The sequence below is a fragment of the Podarcis raffonei genome, chromosome 4 (genome assembly GCF_027172205.1).
Source record: "Podarcis raffonei isolate rPodRaf1 chromosome 4, rPodRaf1.pri, whole genome shotgun sequence".
Lineage (NCBI taxonomy): Eukaryota > Metazoa > Chordata > Lepidosauria > Squamata > Lacertidae > Podarcis > Podarcis raffonei.
In genome coordinates this window covers 95071438-95091705 of record NC_070605.1, presented here as the reverse complement: position 1 = coordinate 95091705, position 20268 = coordinate 95071438, and the positions used below count along the sequence as shown (strand labels likewise).

At 42.1% G+C, this 20268-nt stretch overlaps 1 protein-coding gene across 2 annotated transcripts in view; it reads right to left on the bottom strand.

The window, feature by feature from the left end:
- The window catches only part of GPC6 (glypican 6), a 794510-nt gene that overhangs the window by 351140 nt on the left and 423102 nt on the right, over positions 1-20268 (bottom strand). For both annotated transcript variants that reach the window (XM_053384565.1, XM_053384566.1), the window contains exon 3: positions 8680-9071. In XM_053384565.1, coding sequence (XP_053240540.1) covers positions 8680-9071 — 392 coding nt within the window. The remainder of the gene's footprint in view (positions 1-8679; positions 9072-20268) is intronic.

Sequence of the window (20268 nt, the reverse complement as noted above, 5' to 3'; positions counted from 1 at the left end):
TGGGAACTTCTTTTGCATTTGTTACTGATAAGGTTTCACAGGGAGTTCACAGAAATGGATCATACAATCATATGGTCTTTGAGAGAGCACCACAGAGCCAAAGAACAGACTTAATTCTCTAGGGAGAGAAAGGTCTTTCCTTGTAGAGGGTATTTTTCCCTTAGCATCCACCAAGGCCCTTTGCCCATTACAAGGATTTGATTTTTTTTAATGGAGGTTTACTCTGGGGGTCAGGTTCTTGTTGTTTGGTTGTGGGGTTTAGTTTGTTTGTTTTTGTTTTGAGGGATAGGGTTTCTGAGCAACACTGGCTTTTATTATGAGAAATAGGTATTTTTTGTGTGGCCATGACAGCCTGTTAGATTTCCAAGTGTACTCCCAGCCATTTTTTAAAAAATCCTTGGTACCTCTGGATTAGGCAATGATGAATCTCCTTAAAGGAACTGCTTCAAAAGACAACCAGTTCAAATATCATTCATTTTGCCCAAATCAGATATCTTTTTGAATAATACACTGCACGCAGACATGATGGGCGGAATCCATTGCTCTTTTTACTTCAGATCTGCATAAGAAATGAAATAAGTAGGCCTTATCAAACCACGGTTTGAAAACACCGTTCCTGTTGGCAGTCTGTTAAAACATCTTACAGATAATCAGTGACTCCAGTAGTTCTAAAAAGTCAGCATGTCGCAGAATGATTTACATCTCAGAGTGCTGTTTAACCTTCCGGCTTCTTTATCTCCCTTTCCATCCTCCGCTTGATTCCTCTACATTTCTCCACGTTACCCCTCCTTACTTCGGCATGCTAAAACAGCAAAAATTCTAAAGCTGCTGTAAGATTAATCACAGAAGAACTACGCTATGTTCAATTCTGGCAGTGTCAGCAGAAGAGTCAATGGTGGGGATCAGATGAGCTCCAGCTCATTGGTGGCACGTTTATCAAATTTCCTCACCAGAGAATTCATTGCAAACCTCCTCCCACCCCCTTGGCTTTTGTTACTGTCATTCTGTAAGCCCTTGTGGCGATACAAGTTAGCTTTTTGGGAATCCTTTGGAAGTATGGCCTCTGACACTTACCTCTCAGCAATACTGGCAGAAAGCTCTGAAGTTTCTTCCGAGCAGCAATCTGCTTAACCTTTCCCCTACCATGACTGTGAAGATGTATATTACAAATACGAGGTGGTCCAAATGCTAAACAGAACCCTAGAAAGGATGGGAAATGGTCTGTGCAAGGAAAAGCCCATCAAACCATTCTTTGTTAAGGAACAGTGTGTTGAGGGGGACGAAAGACATGGTGAGGTAGTATTTTGCACAGCAGCAGCTGGAGAAGGTTGCCACTCCTCTGTGCTGTGTGTGAATTGTCCTAACATGTCAGGAGAAAAGAAGTTAAGGAATATGGAAGCGGTGGCGGAGCAAGCTGATCAGGTGCCTGGGGTGGCGCACGTGCCCTGTGCCCAGGGGTGGGGCCAGCCACCCGCAGGGTGGGGCGAGCTGGGGCAGGATGCTCCGTGGGGCCTCTGAGGAGTCTGCCTGCCTCATTCCACTCAGCCACCCTACAGCTGAGCGGGAGGCGGCAGGTGGACTGCTTAGGGCAGCGTGGAGCCTGCGGGCGCCCAAGCCACCATGTCACTCCCAGGAGAGATGCATGGCTCGGGCACACTGCAGGCCCTCTGGTGAATGTTAGGTTTCTGTTATGCCACAGTGCAGTTCTTGGAGTCACAAGACTCTGCTGACATTCCAGACAGTTGGAAGTCTCACGGGAGACGGATGTTGAAGTTACTGGTTTCCTGTTTCCTGTCCTGTTGTTTTCTGTCTCTCACAGAGAGCAGACACATATTCTTTTCTGTCTTGCGTAGTTGGAAATAAAGTAGCAATGCAGCACATATTTATGGCTCCTTCTTCTGCTGTCTGAGTACTCTGCGCAATGGAGAGCGTGCCTGAAGTCTTATTCAAAGGGTTAGGTCGTTAATCACCGCCGCAGGAGTAGCCACTACAGCTCGGTCATACAGAGGGTCCGACAGTGAGTGCCGCCTGGCATTTTGTCACCCCCTCAGTGGTGACACCCAGGGCAGCCTGCCCCCACCACACACCCCTTCCTCCACCCCTGTACGGAAGATACCCATTAAAGAAAGCGACTGAATGGATACTGCCTTGTATGAGACGATACAAGACCTAGCCCAGGACAGAGACTGAACTCCTACAACAGTGTACAGGAAACATTCCAAATAATTTTATCGAGCTGCAAAATGTCACGAAACAGTGCACAAACTTCTGAGATGTCCAGAACTCTTCATCAGGTTAGACGTAAATGGAATGGCTGAGGCAGAGGAAGAATATAACTGGCTGATGATGGAAGCATGGCATCTACATCTGATCAAAGTCTTGATGTGGAGTGGGTAGCAAACATTCAAATGAGGCTCTTGAGGTGCTGTGCTGGTATTGGAATCAGCCTGCACAACAGTGGCTGATTCCCCTATCTCTTAAAACACAAGAACAAACTGGCCATTACTAGGTCTGTCTGCCTCATTAGGTGGGACTCACAAAGTTCTTAACTGGAGGAAAATAGGAATCAAAAGAAACAAGGCAGGCCTTACAGGGGAAAAGGTGGAAATTAATTTTAGGTGGTGTGTTAGGCAAAAGGTCAATAAAAGCGAAATTTGATAGCTCACATAGCCATTAAAAGGAGTGTTCCTTCTGAGAAATAAAGTCCCCTTTTAAGGTGGTTAGAAGCCCCTTCCTCCTGTTTAGCATCCAGTGTTATGTATTCAGTGGTCTGTGTTTGCCTGAGCTTGAGTCTGGACTAAGGATTCTGAGCTCCTGTGTTCTGATTCGATACATGATGTCCAATCACAGAACATTTCAGAATTTGGGCCTCTGCCATAGGCCCTTGAACTCTGAGTCAGCTTGAAAGTTTAGATAGCCAATCAGGGTGGGAGTGGGAGTGGTCCAGGCTTTCAGGAATGTATATAAGCAGTAGCTTTGACTCTGTTTCCCAGTTATGTAGTTCAGTAAAGGTTCTTGCTGTTATCGCTGTGTCTTGCCTTGTGGGAACCCACCTATACTTCACATCCCACTGCTGAATTACTAAATTGAAGAAATGGAGTCTGGTCACAGGCTTCAGATTTCACCTTGCCTGACCTCCTACTTCTTAGAACAGGGGTGGGCTAATATTTGCCCTCCCTAAGTTGTTGGTTCAAAATTGGGAAAGGAGTACGACAAGGCTGTATATTGTCTCCCTGCTTATTTAACTTATATGCAGAATTCATCATGTGAAAGGCTGGGCTGGATGAATCCCTAGCCGGAATTAAGATTGCCGGAAGAAATATCAACAACCTCAGATATGCAGATGACACAACCTTGATGGCAGAAAGTGAGGAGGAATTAAAGAACCTTTTAATGAGGGTGAAAGAGGAGAGCGCAAAATATGGTCTGAAGCTCAACATCAAAAAAACGAAGATCATGGCCACTGGTCCCATCACCTCCTGGCAAATAGAAGGGGAAGAAATGGAGACAGTGAGAGATTTTAGTTTCTTGGGCTCCATGATCACTGCAGATGGTGACAGCAGCCATGAAATTAAAAGACGCCTGCTTCTTGGGAGAAAAGCAATGACAAACCTAGACAGCATCTAAAAAAGAAGAGACATCGCCTTGCCAACAAAGGTCTGTATAGTTAAATCTATGGTTTTCCCAGTAGTGATGTATGGAAATGAGAGCTGGACCATAAAGAAGTCTGATTGCAAAAGAATTGATGCTTTTGAATTATGATGCTGGAGGAGACTCTTGAGAGTCCCATGGACTGCAAGAAGATCAAACCTATCCATTCTTAAGGAAATCAGCCCTGAGTGTTTACTGCAAGGACAGATCCTGAAGCTGAGACTCCAAGACTTTGGCCACCTCATGAGAAGAGAAGACTCCCTGGAAAAGACCCTGATGTTGGGAAAGATGGAGGGCACAAGGAGAAGGGGACGACAGAGGACGAGATGGTGGGACAGTGTTCTCGAAGCTACCAGCATGAGTTTGACCAAACTGTGGCAGGCAGTGGAAGACAGGAGTGCCTGGCATGCTCTGGTCCATGGGGTCACGAAGAGTCGGACACGACTAAACAACAACAACAACAACAACAACAAGTTGTTGGTCTCCAATTTCCATGTACCCTAGCCAGCATGTCCAACAGTCAGAGATAATGGGAGCTACAATCCCACAAAATCTGATGGGCTGCAGGTTCCCCACCTCTGCGTTAAATGATACATATGGTACAGCATTACACATGTGTGCGTCTGCACCCATCCATGCTTAAGCGAATCAACAAATTCTGCGCATGATAAATGGCTCCAACCTGCACCCTCACCTCCTGGGAAAAGAGGCAATCTTCACTTGGTATTCTTTCATATGCTTTGGCCTAGCAGAAGCAGCATTTTGCCTCTTCTGTGCAATAACTCCTTTTCCACCCGGTTCACATAACACTCTATCAATGTCTTCAAATTGCATTTTCCAGCATTAATATACTATTTGTTTTGGCTCCTAATTACCTGCTTTATCAGCATGTCATATTTGTTCCCCCCTTCTGAGTAATTATATTCCAAATCAGTGTGACACTTGATATTGACCTTTATTTTTAGCTTTCTCTCCCCCTCACAGAAAAGAGGGTGAATGCTTATTTATAAACCATGAAAACTGAGTTTGTGAGAATATTGATTTGGTGTCTTTAAAAAGCAGCAGGCTGGCAGGCGGCAACTCGAAGTGATCACTGGCAATTAGCAGGGCACATTTTTCACTGCTAAACCTTGCCTTTACCTTCTAATTCTATTACTGCATTCGCTCCGCTCTTCCCATAAAGCACTGTGTTTGTGGCAAGAAACCAGCTATCTGTATAATTTAATGAAAGCCAGTGATCAAAACTGATTTAGTCAGTCTCAAAAATAAGGCAGTGGCATAATTGACACCAGGTGTTCAGAAAAGTTTTCAAATAACCATTAAAAAGATTAGATGCTAATTTAATTGTTAAGTTCCTTTGCAGGAATAACAAGATATTAGCTACAGGGTCAAATGCTCCAGATATTTGCATGACCATAATAATTATCTTTTATGGGAGAATTTGAGGGGCTCCGATGTATGTTGGATGCAGCTTAGAGTTGTCTCATATGCTATACTTTTCCAACATGGAGATATTGGAAAAGGCATGCTATTTTTGCAGCACTAGAAGGGAGTTTTTATTTTCTCTGTCTCCTTTTGCCTGAATTCATATATTGAACATGAAGATTCTGCAAATGTTGACTTGCCAATCCATATACTAGTCAGTTGTGATGGTAGCAGAAACACTTCTAATTGTAGCATGGTCAACTGTTAATATATTAGATTTAAAATATTGCTTTGAGGGAGGGTATAATTCCTCATAGAAGGGGCACAGTGTCTGACATCCACAGACTGCTTGTAAAAATGGATTTTCATAGAGTGAATGAAAACATCTCCCCTATAAATCCCATAATTGGCTGGGCAGGCGTGATGCGGCTGGGGTCGGCGCAAGGGGACATCAATTCCTTGCCCCCGAGGCAGATCACCACAAGGGCCCAGATGCCTGGCTGCAATGCTGCCCACTACGAAAGGGGAGGGGTTTTCCCCCATCCTAGTGCTACCCAAAATTTTGAACTGCAAGTCCCTTCAGTGCCAGCCAACATAGCACATCTGAAAGATACCAGATTTCAGAAGACTGACCTAGATGTTCATTTTCTGTTAACAGTTCTCAAGAATCTATTCAACAAGGCGGAGAAGTGCCCAAACAGTAGCAATTTTGGAGTGTCCTGTTGAAAGTGATCAAATGTTTTCAGTATTGAAAGTAAGAGCAATGCTATTTTGTTCGCCATCAGTGCTGACACATAGCAGGTTGGCTATGTATCTTACATAATGACATCTCGCTTGTTATGTGTTCTGGCTGGCACCTCCCATGTAACTATCCTAAAGAGGAAGTTATAACTTCATAACAAAGAAGTCAATAGTAGGTCAGGGAAAACAATGGCATATGGCAATAAAAATATGCAATATATCCTTCCCACATCAAATTCTGGGTGTGGTTTATTGTTTTTCTTAGACAGATCTAAGGACGTAATCCTATGGAAAGATCCAGCTGGATGAACAACTCACAATGCAGGAGATCTCCAGCTCAGCTGGAGGATTCCTGGCTCAGTTGATCTCCCCTGGCGTAACTTGCTCATCCCAGCTAAATCAGGGCTCAGATATATCCTGGCAAGCTGTGTCAGAAAAATGTAGCAGAGATTTTGCTAACCTGGGAGAAAGTCATTTCAAATAACAGCATTGGGGTGAGTTATTTTTTTTGGGGGGGGGGTCATGTTTGTTTCATACCTTTGCTTTAAGGTACTCAAAGCAAGATACACCTGATCAGTCCAGATAACAGCACAGCAACCACGTGGAGTGTTAGTATCTTGACCAAGGTATTTCACATGTGAGCTGGAATTTAAGCCCATGCTTCCCTGATCCAAAGCCCTCAAAGTAGGAGCTATGTCCTACTGGCACCCATGGGTTGTGATATTGCTGCAAAATTGGCGATCCAGTGAAAAGTGACACTTCTTTGTCCTCCTTATAATTTCATCTAAATGAAGACCAGTCTCTTGAAGTTTGACAACACAGTGGAAATTAACTTCATCGCCAATATAGAGCAATTCCTGAAACAACTGCAAGCACTCAGTTATCTATATTAAAGATATGTCAAAGCTGTGGGCTGCTGCAAGTTTTGAAGTACAAGAGAGACACTGACGAAAAGCATGCACACTGTTACAGAGAAGGCGAACAAATTCTTTGCTGAATATTTCATTAATCATGAAGACTCTAAGTCATCCACATCATTCCTTTTTGCACCAGAACACCTCCCAGTAGATTACAAAGATCTGCAATACGGAGTGGGCGGGGGAATGTGACAGATGACTTATTTTTATATTCTGGATTTGAGCCGTCTACTCTTTACCTACTCAACTACATCCTGTGATATGAATGTAAATTATTTAATCAGATTGCCGTTTTCACACTCTCGTTTTAGACTAGAATGTGGGGGAAGCCTTGGAAAAGAAAGCATGGGGGAATATCAATGCAACGATTCACAATAGTAAGGACAAACAGTTTGGATTGGGTCTTCAGTGCTCTGAATGGATAATATACATTTAAATTATTTCACAGAATCATAGAATTGTAGAGTTGGAAGTGACCCTGAGGATCATCTAGTCCAATGTAGGAATATGCAGCTGTCCCATACTGTGATCAAACCATCAACCTTGGCATTATCAGCATTATCTGAGCTAATTGTTGGAAGGGACCTCAAGGGCCATCTATTCCAATCCCCTGAGATGCAGGAATCTCAACTAAAGCCTCCATGACAGATGGCCATCCAACCTCTGCTTAAAAACCTCCAGTGAAGGAAAGTTCACAACCTCCTGAGGGAGTCCATTCCCTATCAAACAGATCTTACCATCACAAAATTCTTCCTGATGTTTAGTCACAACCTCTTATCAGCACCATCCAAAGTCATGAGTCAGAACTAATGGCTTTGCAAAGATCAACATATATAAAAATGACAATCATGGTTTTGTCCATCATCCGTCCTCAGGTTCCACTGCTCTGCTTGGGACATAACCTTTGATCAAACAACCCTTCTTTTGGGATACTGATGTCATGCATTTACATGTTTTGTTTCCTCTTTAGCTGACAAGCATATGGTTTGGATTTATATACTGGAAAGAGGTTTAAAACAAATGAGAAGAGAAGAGAGGCTTGCTCTCATCTGAGAAAAAAGAACAAACTTGGGAGATCCTAATGACAAAAATATCTCATTTGATACCTAGTCTGCCCTTAGATCCTACAACTTCTGGTGATGTGGAAGAAATTTGTTCCATTCGCACCTACCTAATTTGCACTCTGTAAATCAATCCCGGAACCAAATGAAGCTGTCCTTATAAATTTACACTTCTCTACATTTTGTGATGCAGTTCTCCAGCCAAAACACATGTGCAGAATGTGTGCATTGGGAAAAGAGCACAGAAAAATGTGGATATTGGTGAAAATAACATACAGAAATGTATTGTGCTGGAGGGAAACGCTTGAAGAAATGTGCTTGGAAATGCGTGTATGAATGGGGGAGGTTACTTTCTTTAAAAAATGCAAATTGATGCCGAAAAGAGTTTGACTGAACTTAAATAAAATGAGGAAAAGAGAAAAACCAACACTGACAGATCTGTCCACCCCATACACCCTCAGACATTCGTTACAGGCTAGCTTTCCTCCTGCAGCATCCAACATGAAATCCATTAGTTGTATTCCAGAGCTCCTCATCATGTTACTTCTTCTGTATGCTGGAATCAGGTCTCAGAGACTGAGACTCAGAAGGAGGGGGAAATGTGGGTCAGGCAGGCTGGCATCCCTATAAAGGGATTTGTGCTACGTAAATACTGACATATGTTCCTTTCTAAATGGAAATCTCAACAGTATAGCTATCATCTTGACTTAGTCCAAGGAAGAAAACATCCCACAGTTACACGTCAACAAACTTGCCTTTCAGCTATAATTGTGGCATAGATTGAAAGTTGCGCACCATAAAGGACAGCATGGAATAGGAGATGAAGGCTCCAGTGAAGCATTGAAAGGAAAGAACCAGCAATGAAAAGAAATAATTTGGATTACCTTAGATACTCTGTTAGCAACTTCTCTGCCTACGGTCAGCCCCTGAACAAAGGTCCTTGCAGCGATGAAAGCTCTTGTCACTTGAACCTTCAGTTTCCTGGGTACATCTCCAAAAGGCTTAAGCTGGTCTGTGTATTTGCTTACACATTCTAGGTAGTCCTCAGAGAAATGATAGTGGGGGTTTATGAGCTGGAACATTCGCTCTAATAGCCGAGCCCAGAAGTCATTCAACATTTCCTCCAAGTTCACGTTGCCTCCTGTATAATACCGTTTCAGTTCTATGAAGAGGTCCTGGAACACTTCCGAATTCTGCATGTACAGCATGCCGTATGTCCGTACAAACATATCATTTAAAGATCTTTCGGCATTCTCCAGAAGTTCTCGGAAAAATTCTATACAAAATAGAAGCATAAGCGTAAGGAAAAAAATATATAGTATGAAGGAAAGCAAACAATATTAGTGATAATCAGGATTACGGCAGTGTGTCACATTCATAGCTGTCAATTTTCAGATTTGAAAATAAGGGATCAGCAGCCTCACCTGTCCTGGGGACAGTCTACGGGATATCTAACAATCCGGGATAGCAGTGGGAAGCAGCAGGAAACGGCACTGGAATAAGGGAATTTCCCGCAAAAAAAAAGGGGAAGGTTGACAGCTATGCTCATATTGTTTTTTTTTTTAATTTTATTTAGGATTTTCTTGTTTTACAGAAGTGTAATGCCTCGTATTTTTTTTTCTCCCTGTAACATTTTTACAAATCCGTTTCATTTGTTGAGGCATTAGGGGGAGAAGAAAAAAAAAGGAAAAAGAAAGGGGGTGAAGGGAGGGAAGATGGATGGGGGTGGGGTCGGGTGGTGGTGTTTCTATTATGCTTAGTGTATGTAGAGTTTGGTGTCAGCGTTGTTTGTGTTGTTCACTTGTGTTCCTTTGGTGGTGAGAGAGTTTGGGGTTGGCCTAGGGTGTGATTGTTTGTTTGTGATTGGCTGTGGTGATCTTTGTTTTTGTGTGTGAGTGGGGTGGGTGGGTGTTTTGGATCAGGTTAGCCATATTGATTTGTATGCTGTTGGTGGATTATTGTCATTGTCTTGTTGGGCTGTGTATGTGATAAAGGGGAGCCATACCAGGGTGAAGGTGTCTTCTTCTGTTTGTCCCCGTGTCAGTTTCAGTTTATTAGTTAATTTTTCCAGTAGGGCTGTTTCCCATACTATTTGGTACCATTGGTCCATGCTTACTCCTGACAGGTCTCTCCAGTGTCTGGTTATGGTGTTTCTGGCTGCTGAAAGTAGGTGGGTTATGCTCATATTGTTTTAAACTTTTAAAGTGGGGGGGGGGGTGTGCCGGAACCAGACCCCAAGCTCACTAGGCACCTTCTGAATGTGTTGTAGAGCACTGGGGTAACATTATAGCACTGAGCTGAAGGGAGAGGTTTCAGCCTCCCTGCCCAGACAACTACTGTGTAGGTAGGATATTAAAATTGTACTTTCTTCACTCCTTAACCAATACACCGTAGAGCAGAAAGAGCACAATCTTCTGTCCCATTGCAGCACTCGGCTGCACTCTTCCACTGATCTGCACCAGTCAGCTATTGTCAGAGACTGGCTGGCTGAGGAAGAACGATGGGTGCTGCCTGGCCTAGAGCCCACCAAAGATGACGCAGAAGACAACTTATACCTCGGATCATGGTTGTGGGACACTGGAGAGCAGTCTGGAGAAGGGACGAGCTGGGAGGTGCTTGAAGCAGGAGGCTTGAGCAATCAAGGGTAAGGGGGTCAGAAGATGGAGGCCCTTCCAGGACAGGGCTGGAGGTTGAGTCACAATGTCAGTGCAGACTCAGTGGAGAGCAGTCAGAGATGGTCCCTGCTACCTATCAGCTGGACAGTCCCAGTCCTGCTGGTTCTCCTCCTCCTCTGCCACCCCACTCAAGGATCTTCCACATCCTGAGCGATGGGCCAGACAGGCTCAGAGGAGGAACCCACCTGCTTGTCGCAGTCTCTGTCTGCTTGGTAGGGATATAGAGTGAGAGGCTAGAGGGGTAGGTGGGGCCAGTGGTCAGATTCAGCAACATCTCATGCTTAATGAGTAACGCTGCTGTGTTGTTATTTTCTGTGAAGAAAGGTTAATTGCATTTCTTGCCTCACTTTCTTTCCTGCCCTGCAGAGCACCTGCGCTTGCCTGACAGCTCCTTGACAGCTGTGGACTCTCTGCCTCTCTTTGTGGTTGTGTGGTTGTGTAATGCGTATGAAAATGTGGGGTAGTTGCACAAACTCTGGGCACCCCACTTCCTTGGACACATCTATTCTGGGCATGCAGCAGTCAACTAAAAAAAACCCTGCCTATCTCCATGCTTAAATAACTGGTCAAGAAAGAATCTTGTGCCAAAAAACTTGTTGCCTATGCATGTGGGGTGGTCAATATTATACAGCTTTGCTCTGAAGATTTGAAATTGAGAAGAGTTCCTTTGAAATAATATTAAGAGAACATTAGATTCCTCATGAGGATGCAGAATATATCATTTTTTAAAAATCCATAGCCCTAAATGTTAAATATGCTTTTAAGGAAAACTGCTACAAAAGCTGTTCCATTTATATTTAAAGGATTGTTTAAGCAATGCAGCTCTTGTCACTTAGAAACTGAATTGGCAGTGTTTCTGCTTTTGAGTATGAAATAAGGGGAAGAATGCTATTTAGCAAATTCTGTGCCTAAGTCAACAAGTCTAAAATAAAGTGTTGTTTTAAAGGCTTGCATGTGGGAGTAGAGGGAGATGAGGGAGTGGCTTAGAGGAATGCAATCATGGCAGAGCCTAATTTAGCACATGGTCATGCTCAGAATGAGAAGAAAATCAGATGAGGCTGTCATAGTTGGGTTCAGCATAAGGGGGAAACTAGATGCCAGATGTGAATAACTGTTCTTTTTGATAAGTGTACACCAAAGAAAATCCCCTTTGTTGCAAAACAGAACACTGTAAGCTTACTACACTTTTAGGTGATTGCTGATCCATGGCCATCTGATGTACCTTTGGGGACAATTAATTTGCTGGTGAAGAATTATCTGGGAAACAGTTCATTATCCTGGAAGAACTGTTCTGTCTGCTGCTGTGCTTGGAGCACCCCATTGCTACATTTGGAGTACCCATCATCTCACGTATTGACTGTGGAAAGACATTCTGCCTCCATTTCAGTGACTGAGCACTCCTACCATTCCTGTCCATGGAACATTTATTTGATTCTTAATAGTTTGTGGCTCCATGCACATATTATATGTCTTTTTGATAAGTGGGCAGTGGAAGGAGGAGATTGATCAGTACTGTGGCAAGAGGAGGGGCTTCAAACCATTGCCCCCGCACTACGGTCCCAAATAAAGTCAGACCTCTTGTCCCTGCTGTTTTCAATGGCACTTGTCCAGTGAAAGGTACTTGCTATTGCTTGTAGTTCCCTTCACATGGTTGACTCATGATTCTCCCCCAACCAAAATCCTTAGCGCTCTTCCCTAATGGAAGAGGTTGCAGGAAGTAATCTCAAGCTTTGCTGAGGATGAAACAGGATTTCTGAAGGAAATCTGTATTTCCAAGCACAGTGTTTTTGACTAATCTGCACGTGGGTCAGGAAGCACTTGTCAGTGAATGGTAGGAGGTGCTTGATGCATCTGCAGTAGCTGATTCCCACCATGACCCAATTTTAATTTATTTTTCTTCAGTGAAGCTCAGAAGTACGGAGGGGGGGGCAGAAAGCAGGCAGGTGTGGAGGAGTCCCTGGTCCTGAATGGGGTAACTGAGCCATTAAAGGCCCACAGCCTGGGAGACATGTTGGACTCACAGCTGTCCATGGAGGCACAGGTCAATTCTGTGTCCAGGGCAGCTGTCTACCAGCTCCACCTGGTATGCAGGCTGAGACCCTACCTGCCCGCAAACTGTCTCGCCAGAGTGGTGCATGCTCTAGTTATCTCCCACTTGGACTACTGCAATGCACTCTATGTTAAGGCTACCAGATGCCCCCGTTTTCCAGGGACAGTCCCCAGATTAAAAAATCAGTCCCCATACAAAATCCATTGAAGTTGAAAAGTCTCCAAAGATTCATTGAAAAAAAACTGGTAACCTTACTCTATGTGGGGCTACCTTTGAAGGTGACTCGGAAACTACAACTAATCCAGAATGTGGCAGCTAGACTGGTGACTGGGAGAGACCATATAACACCGGTCCTGAAAGACCTACATTGGCTCCCAGTATGTTTCTGAAGGAGTGTCTCCACCCACATCATTCTGCCTGGACACTGAGGTCTAGTACTGAGGGCCTTCTGGCGGTTCCCTCACTGCGAGAAGTGAGGTTACAGGGAACCAGGCAGATGGCCTTTTCGGTAGTGGCGCCTGCCCTGTGGAACGCCCTCCCATCAGATGTCAAGGAACTAAACAACTATCTGACTTTTAGAAGACATCTGAAGGCAGCCCTCTTTATGGAAGTGTTTAATGTTTGATGTTTTATTGTATTTTTAATATTTTGTTGGAAGCCACCCAGAGTGGCTGGGGAAACCCAGCAGATGGGTGGGGTAATAATAATAATAATAATAATAATAATAATAATAATAGAACCACAAATAAGTGGAGATGGCCGAAAGAAGAACAGTTTGCATGGGGGAAGCAAGTTCAAGTGCAAAGTTCTTCTCTTCCACCTGCCAGCGATATACACTCTCTTTGTCTGAATTCATACAGTTTTGGAAACATGTATTTCCTAAGATAGCTATAGCTCCACCCTAAATCATTTAAAGTGATATTTGATCTCAGAATACTCCGCCAATTGTGACCACATCTTTGTGTTTTTACTCCTCCTTTGCAGCCAAGTGAAGAAAGCAGACGTCAGAAAGGCTCACCAGCAAACACATCAGTTTAATGCCATTTCCCAGCAGGGCATGTTAAAATGCCTTTTGGACAGAATCACGAACAGTTTGGCAAGTCATGTTTTCCTTTTTGCAAAACGTTTGTGCTCCCAATCACCTATAATCCACACTGGCGTATCTTGTTACTTTCAGAAGTGCAAACTACATCCAATACATTGTATATCATTTATACTGTGAGCTGAATAAGTCTCACATCGCTAATAGAGGAAAATCCCTGTTAACACGTGGCTTTATTGAAGCCACACTAGAAACTTCTTCACTTCATTTATTATAAACTTTCTGCAGCATTACAAAACCACCACTGTGTTAATTAAACAATGTTAAAGTTAACAGTTAAAGGCTTAGCAATAAGAAAATGTTATAATAGAAGCTGTCTCTCTCTCTTGTGGTCACTATGAATACTTAGATTTTATGGCTTTTCATATGAGATCCAAGCCTAATCCTAGACTGGCAGATACAATGTCATATATTACGAACATATGTATTGGTGTTAATGAGAAGGGGTGAGTTCATAGTAGCAGCTTTGCAGTCTTGTTTTCTTATCCCACAGATGAAACGCATGTCACTCGACAAGAAAAATTAGCTAACAGATTAGAAGTTCAAATTTATGAAATCTATTTAATATTTAAATATGTATTAAACACATAAGCCACAAGAATTTGAAGATGAAGAATGGAAAGTGAGAAAGGAAACAGAGCAATGCAAGAGAGTAAAACTGTAAGTTATGAGCAGGAAAAGCAAGAAACAAAGGAAATTTATCCTTTTGTTCCAAATACATTTATTTTCTGGCAAGAGAAATCAATCCCAAATATCTAGCTAAAGCTATTAGAATATTGTGTATCTGGTATATTAATTGCTCTTTTATAGGAAATGGTGGTGTTACAAGAAGGCCCCAGTTGATGTGGAATAAGTACAATTTTCTTTATGGAATATACGAGTTATTTTAATTCCCGTCTAATGGAAACAAGCAGCAGCCTGCATTCTAACTGGTCATATATTAGGAACAGATTTGGTCAATGCTTTCAAAACTGTTAGGAATTATTTGCTGACAAGACAGATTGCACATGTAGCACATAGTGGATCTTGAAAAGAGCTTTTCTTTCCTCAATATATTTTCTTTCATTTGATGGGAAATGTCCCTGTTTTATGGTCTGTCCCTTGAACAACCACCTCTGCAAATATTGCATTTGTTCCCACAAGGTCAGTGTGAAAACATCACAGCCATACAGTGAATGCAAGGTCAGTGGTATAATGTATACTCTAATTTACACCAAATACACCACAGATACACTGACCACGGAAGTAAGTCTCATGGGAGTCAACAGGACTTACTACTGAGTAGACAGATATAGAATGCTGCTGTAAATAAGGTCAAAAAGAAAGTATAATACTTAGAAAAGCCTGCCTCAAACATGCATTTTTCTTTTTATCAACTACCTCTTCTTCTTTTCCTTATTCTTTAGCAGAGGTCAGTTATTAGTGTTTAAATATTGTGACTGAGCCAACTCAGTCATCATTGGAGACACTTCTTTCTTCTCCGCTATCTCTCATCAGTACCATGAGGTAACAGACAAGCATAAAGCACACATTGCAGCCATATTTAGGGACATAAAGAAAATGCATATGGAAAGACAAATCTATAAAGATGATCTGATGAAGGGTAAAATCACAGCATATATGGGCAGATGCCACAACTGAAGAAGAAGAGGAGGAGGAGGAGGAGGAGGAGGAGGAGTTTGGATTTGATATCCCGCTTTATCACTACCCCAAGGAGTCTCAAAGCAGCTAACATTCTCCTTTTTCCCTTCCTCCCCCACAACAAACACTCTGTGAGGTGAGTGAGGCTGAGAGACTTCAAAGAAGTGTGACTAGCCCAAGGTCACCCAGCAGCTGCATGTGGAGGAGCAAAGATGCGAACACGGTTCACCAGATTACGAGTCCACCACTCTTAACCACTACACCACACTGGTTACTAACACACACACACACACACACACACACAGAGAGAGAGAGAGAGAGAGAGAGAGAGAGAGAGAGACTCCTAGAAAATTAAACGGTCAATGTTAAGTTATCCTATTTGTACGTATTCTGTGGGGTGTTTTGCCTTTCAGCATAATTCTACCTGTGGCAGGAAGCAGGCCTGATATTTATGAGTGCTTAAAATTATCGCCATGTGAATGGGGTCATGAGTATTTAATTCTTCTCTATGATCATTCCCTTTCACCAAAGAGTTATTTAGAACTGCACAAATTGCACACACACTGGCATTCTTAAATATCTGGCTCACATGAGATACAATTTGTACAATGGGATTTGTGGCCAACAATGGGATTTGTGGCCAACCTTGTCTTCTGGATAAAAAGTGACTTCTTACTTCAAGAGGCTGGGCTAAATCTTCCAGTTTTCTCCTGGTCTCCCATGTCACAAATTGACTTTATAGTTGTTGTTGTTGTTGTTGCTGCTGTGTTGTTGTTGTTTTTAAACCAAACTAAGTACCTAATGCACATTATATGATGCATGACAAAGCCATTGCAACAAATCCAGAGGTTTGCTACCTTCATATTATATAGCATACAAAAGGAATCCGTATGCAATCAGTGGACATAACTGAGAGATAATGTGGTTAGTGCTGTTGGACTAGGGCAGGATCCAGGTTCAAATCCCTTGAGCCTGTCACTACCTATCAGCCTAACTGGCTTCTTGGGAAAATAAAATGAGGAAATAAGAACTATGCAGGCTGCCTTGAGTTTCTTGGAAGATGGGTATATTATGAATGTAATAACTCAATTAAATAAATACTTTACCTCATGTCTGAAGGCTGAGATGCTAGCTTGGAAGTTGGAAATGCTGTTTGTCTGTGAGAGCGGAATGGACTTTAGCTACTGAAACTTTCGCTAAGACTTTGTCGTCCTCGTCTCTCCTCCCCTCTGCAGCTCTCTGCACACCCTAAAAGCTGCTCCAGAGGATTGGGGAATCCTTTGGAGCAGAGTTGAGGGGGCTGTGAGGGGGGGAAGGAGATTACAGTGGTACCTCAGTTTTTGAACGTAATCCGTTCCAGAAGACCATTCGAGTTCTGAAACGTTCAAAAACCGAAAACTCAATAGGGAAAACTCAAAAAGAAGCCTCATGGTATGCTTGACCTCTGAGGAGAGTTCGAAAACCAAAGCATTTACTTCTGGGTTTACGGCATTCGAAAACCGAAATGTTTGTCAATGGAGACATTTGAAAAACGAGGTAGTACTGTAATTCCCATGGTGTGGGTAGTTTGTGCAACATTGGATTGTGCCTAGTGTGTTGGAAGCTGCTTACCACTTACACACACAAACACATCAACATTAAAACACAATGCAATCAGCAAATTAAATAATGCAAGCCCCTGAAGGGAAAGGAACCTGAAATTATTTTGAAAAGTAATGCCTCTACTCATTACAGCAATGGGAATGTGCGTATAACCCAGCTTCCCTCACAGCCTATAAAATTCTAGGTGCCAACTAATTACACATTTGCCTCTATATTAGTAAAAACCATCTCCAGTATGTTATAATTTTATTGTCCCCTACATAGCCCTAGATGTTAAGTGCTGCTGTATTTACCAAGCATGTAATTAAGTGTGAGTTCCCATTAAGCAATGTAATATTAGGGTTCATTATGAAATTACACTGTTCAGTCAACCTAGCATTGAAAATACAGTTGTCACTTTCACTGACATAAGCATAATTTCATTAGGCACAAGTTAACCCCCTGAATAGCCAAATAGTGCTTTATTCATATTTACATTTCAACTTTCAATATAAACTATGTTTTAATTGGCAGATATATTTTTCCTGCCCACAGTTAACTATGGTGATAACGTCGGGCCTAATATTATATGATATTATATTACCTCAGGCCTGGCTTACGTAAGCAACAGGCTGAGGAAACAGAACAGCTGATGTGGCAGAATGCACTGCACCATGTCAGGTGAAAAGTCACATTTCTGAACGTTCCTCTGTATTATTCTGTATATTGGAAGTGGGAGAGAAGGACAGAGGATCTGTGCCATGAAATAAATTCCTCCTTCATGTGCTAAGCTGTTTTGATTTGTTTACAGACAACCTTTTATGAAAAGAAGCATTTAAAATGGCAAAAAAAACCCCACTAAGAAAAAATTCTATGGGCCACAGCAGCTGCCCCATCAATGCCAAGTGCTGCTACCTGCCCTGGACATCAAAGGTGATTCGATGAAAATAAGCGGTGTAATTTTATATATATATATATATGTTGTGCATTATTTTATAAGGTTGCTGAATCCTCATTTCAACTTAGAAATCATCTAAGAACATCTCCAGCATCTAACCAAAAGGCAATTTAGATAACTCCCCCTCCCACAGCTGGATTTTAACACACACACACACACATAGTAAAAGCTGTAGCATTAGTCCATTTAAGTCCCAACACAGTCAATTTTAAGAAGTTTTCAGGAACAGATAGGAGCACTTGAACTTCATGGCAGGAAGGCTTCCATAAGTACTGTGTAAACCCCATCCTGGGAGTCTTTGACTGCCCGACGACCTCCCCTATTCATTCACAGTTTCTCCCCCTTCTTTTAAAGTTCTGTGCGTCTGTGATGTCTCAAATGAATACATGGAGCAGCAGAAGGCCAGAGATTTGGCATATCTCCCAAGAGTAGTTTACTGGAACAAATGGACCAAACTGCAGGCATGTTTAATCCCTTGGATTACCTCCTGCTTTTTCAAGGTGATGCTCAGGGATGCTGTTATTTAACGCTGATACGGCCAGGATGCAAAAATCACACGCCGTTTTTGAAAGTTAGACGCCAGGTCATTACTTGAACTGCTGATTTCATCCTGATCACAAATTAAAGCTCAAAAGCAAGAGGTCCGTGAAGGAACCACAATTCCAGGGTCTGCATTTAACAGCAGCCAGGCTTTCAAGAGAGGCTGTCACACACAAAAAATATAGCTATTATCTAAAACAAAGGGAAAGCACACTGCAAATTAATACATGAAGTTTGATTTTTCCAGTAATATCATAAAACTTGCCTTTGGCATACATGATCCGATCCTTTTATCTTAACTGCCCTAATTGTCACAGCTGCTGTACTGAATCTATGCTTCTTTTAAGCTTGGATATAAATATATACATACTGTACATGTGTGTGTGTGCGCTCACATATTCCATTCACCTGCTTCTTTATAGCAGTCCTGAAAAAAGCATTACTATTTCAAGCAGAGAGACAGAAATATTTTAAGACTAGTAATCAGCAATTCAGCGTAGGAGGTGAGAATGGCAGAATGCTATCGGGAATAAGATGTCTGTGCCTTAGTCGGGCTTGTTGTTAAAAGGTTTAAAATCTTCGGTGACAACCTGCTCCTCTGATTTTTGCCATCTTGACCCAAGGATACAGGTGGCCTGTCTAGAGAACCTGCTTTCCCCCCAAATGTCTGTTTACCCAATCTTCCTGAGAATGGCTGATGGTAATGAATCTCTTTCCTCTGGCCCCAAGTGCTGCATTCAGTTATCATCAAGCACAGGCGTCAAGGAGCGCTCTAATCTTCCACTGATGGATGGAATACTAACCTTTCACAAGATTAGAGACACGAGGTGCTCTGAAGATAATAAAATTCAAATAGGTTTATTTCAAAGGGCAACTCAATCTTGATTTTCTTCATGGGTCACTTGACAGATCATTTGCCAACGTAAAATTTCCCCCTCTTTTTGGTGACTTTGCGTGTGTGTGTGTTTGTGTGTCTTTCAAAACCTGCATTCTGAGCAATGCTCTGTTTTAAATTGTGAAAAAACTAGAGATGGAAACACCAGTCTATTTTTCAGTGCCTCTGACTCACCCCATTTACACATTAATTTACAACTTTAATTTCCTCCCCATTTAAATGTGTATTTAAACTACATTGTAAGATGTTTTCCCTCATTCGCATAAATATTTTTCTCTTACAATGTGCACTTCCAGCTCCGTTTTCTCTCAAAATATGCACTTTAACGTGCATTTTTAGACATTTCTTGAGTTGAAAAGTGTGCCGTGACATTTGGAGTTGTGAAAATTTTAGGAATCTGCTTCTGATACCAACTCTTAGATATTTTTATTTTATTTGCAAGAGTCATTCTTGCAAGGCATAATACGGAGTTGAACTTATTTCTACAGGAAGCATTACTTTAATGTTGGATATAACCATTTGCCGACAGGTTTTTGCATTATTGTACCTCCATCACATATCAGAGGAAAAAACCCTTTCCTCATGATGAATCCAGCATTTAACATCCCTTGTTCTGCTACTCCAGAGAGTTCAACCAGCAGCACTGAACTGCCATTTTAATGCAGTTATAGTAGGTTTCAACTGGAAAACTGGATCTTTTCCTAAATATACCTATAGGTATTTCCTTCTGCATGTCTATTACACCTCAATGTAATTACATCCATTTTTAGTGATATTTCAATATTTGACAAATCTTAGAAAAAGGTTCCCATCTTGTTCTTTCTAACAATATCTCAAAATCTGTCTTTCCTTCACGCTTATTATTGTGTCATCTCATTTAAATGTGTCCTTATGTGTAATAGTAAATAAACAGATGGAATCATTTGTTCACCTTCTCATAATTTCCTATCAACTCCCACTCTTGATATGTTTCTAACCTTGGTGCCAATCCCATGGAAACATCCACTGGCATGAGCAATTTAGCATGCAGC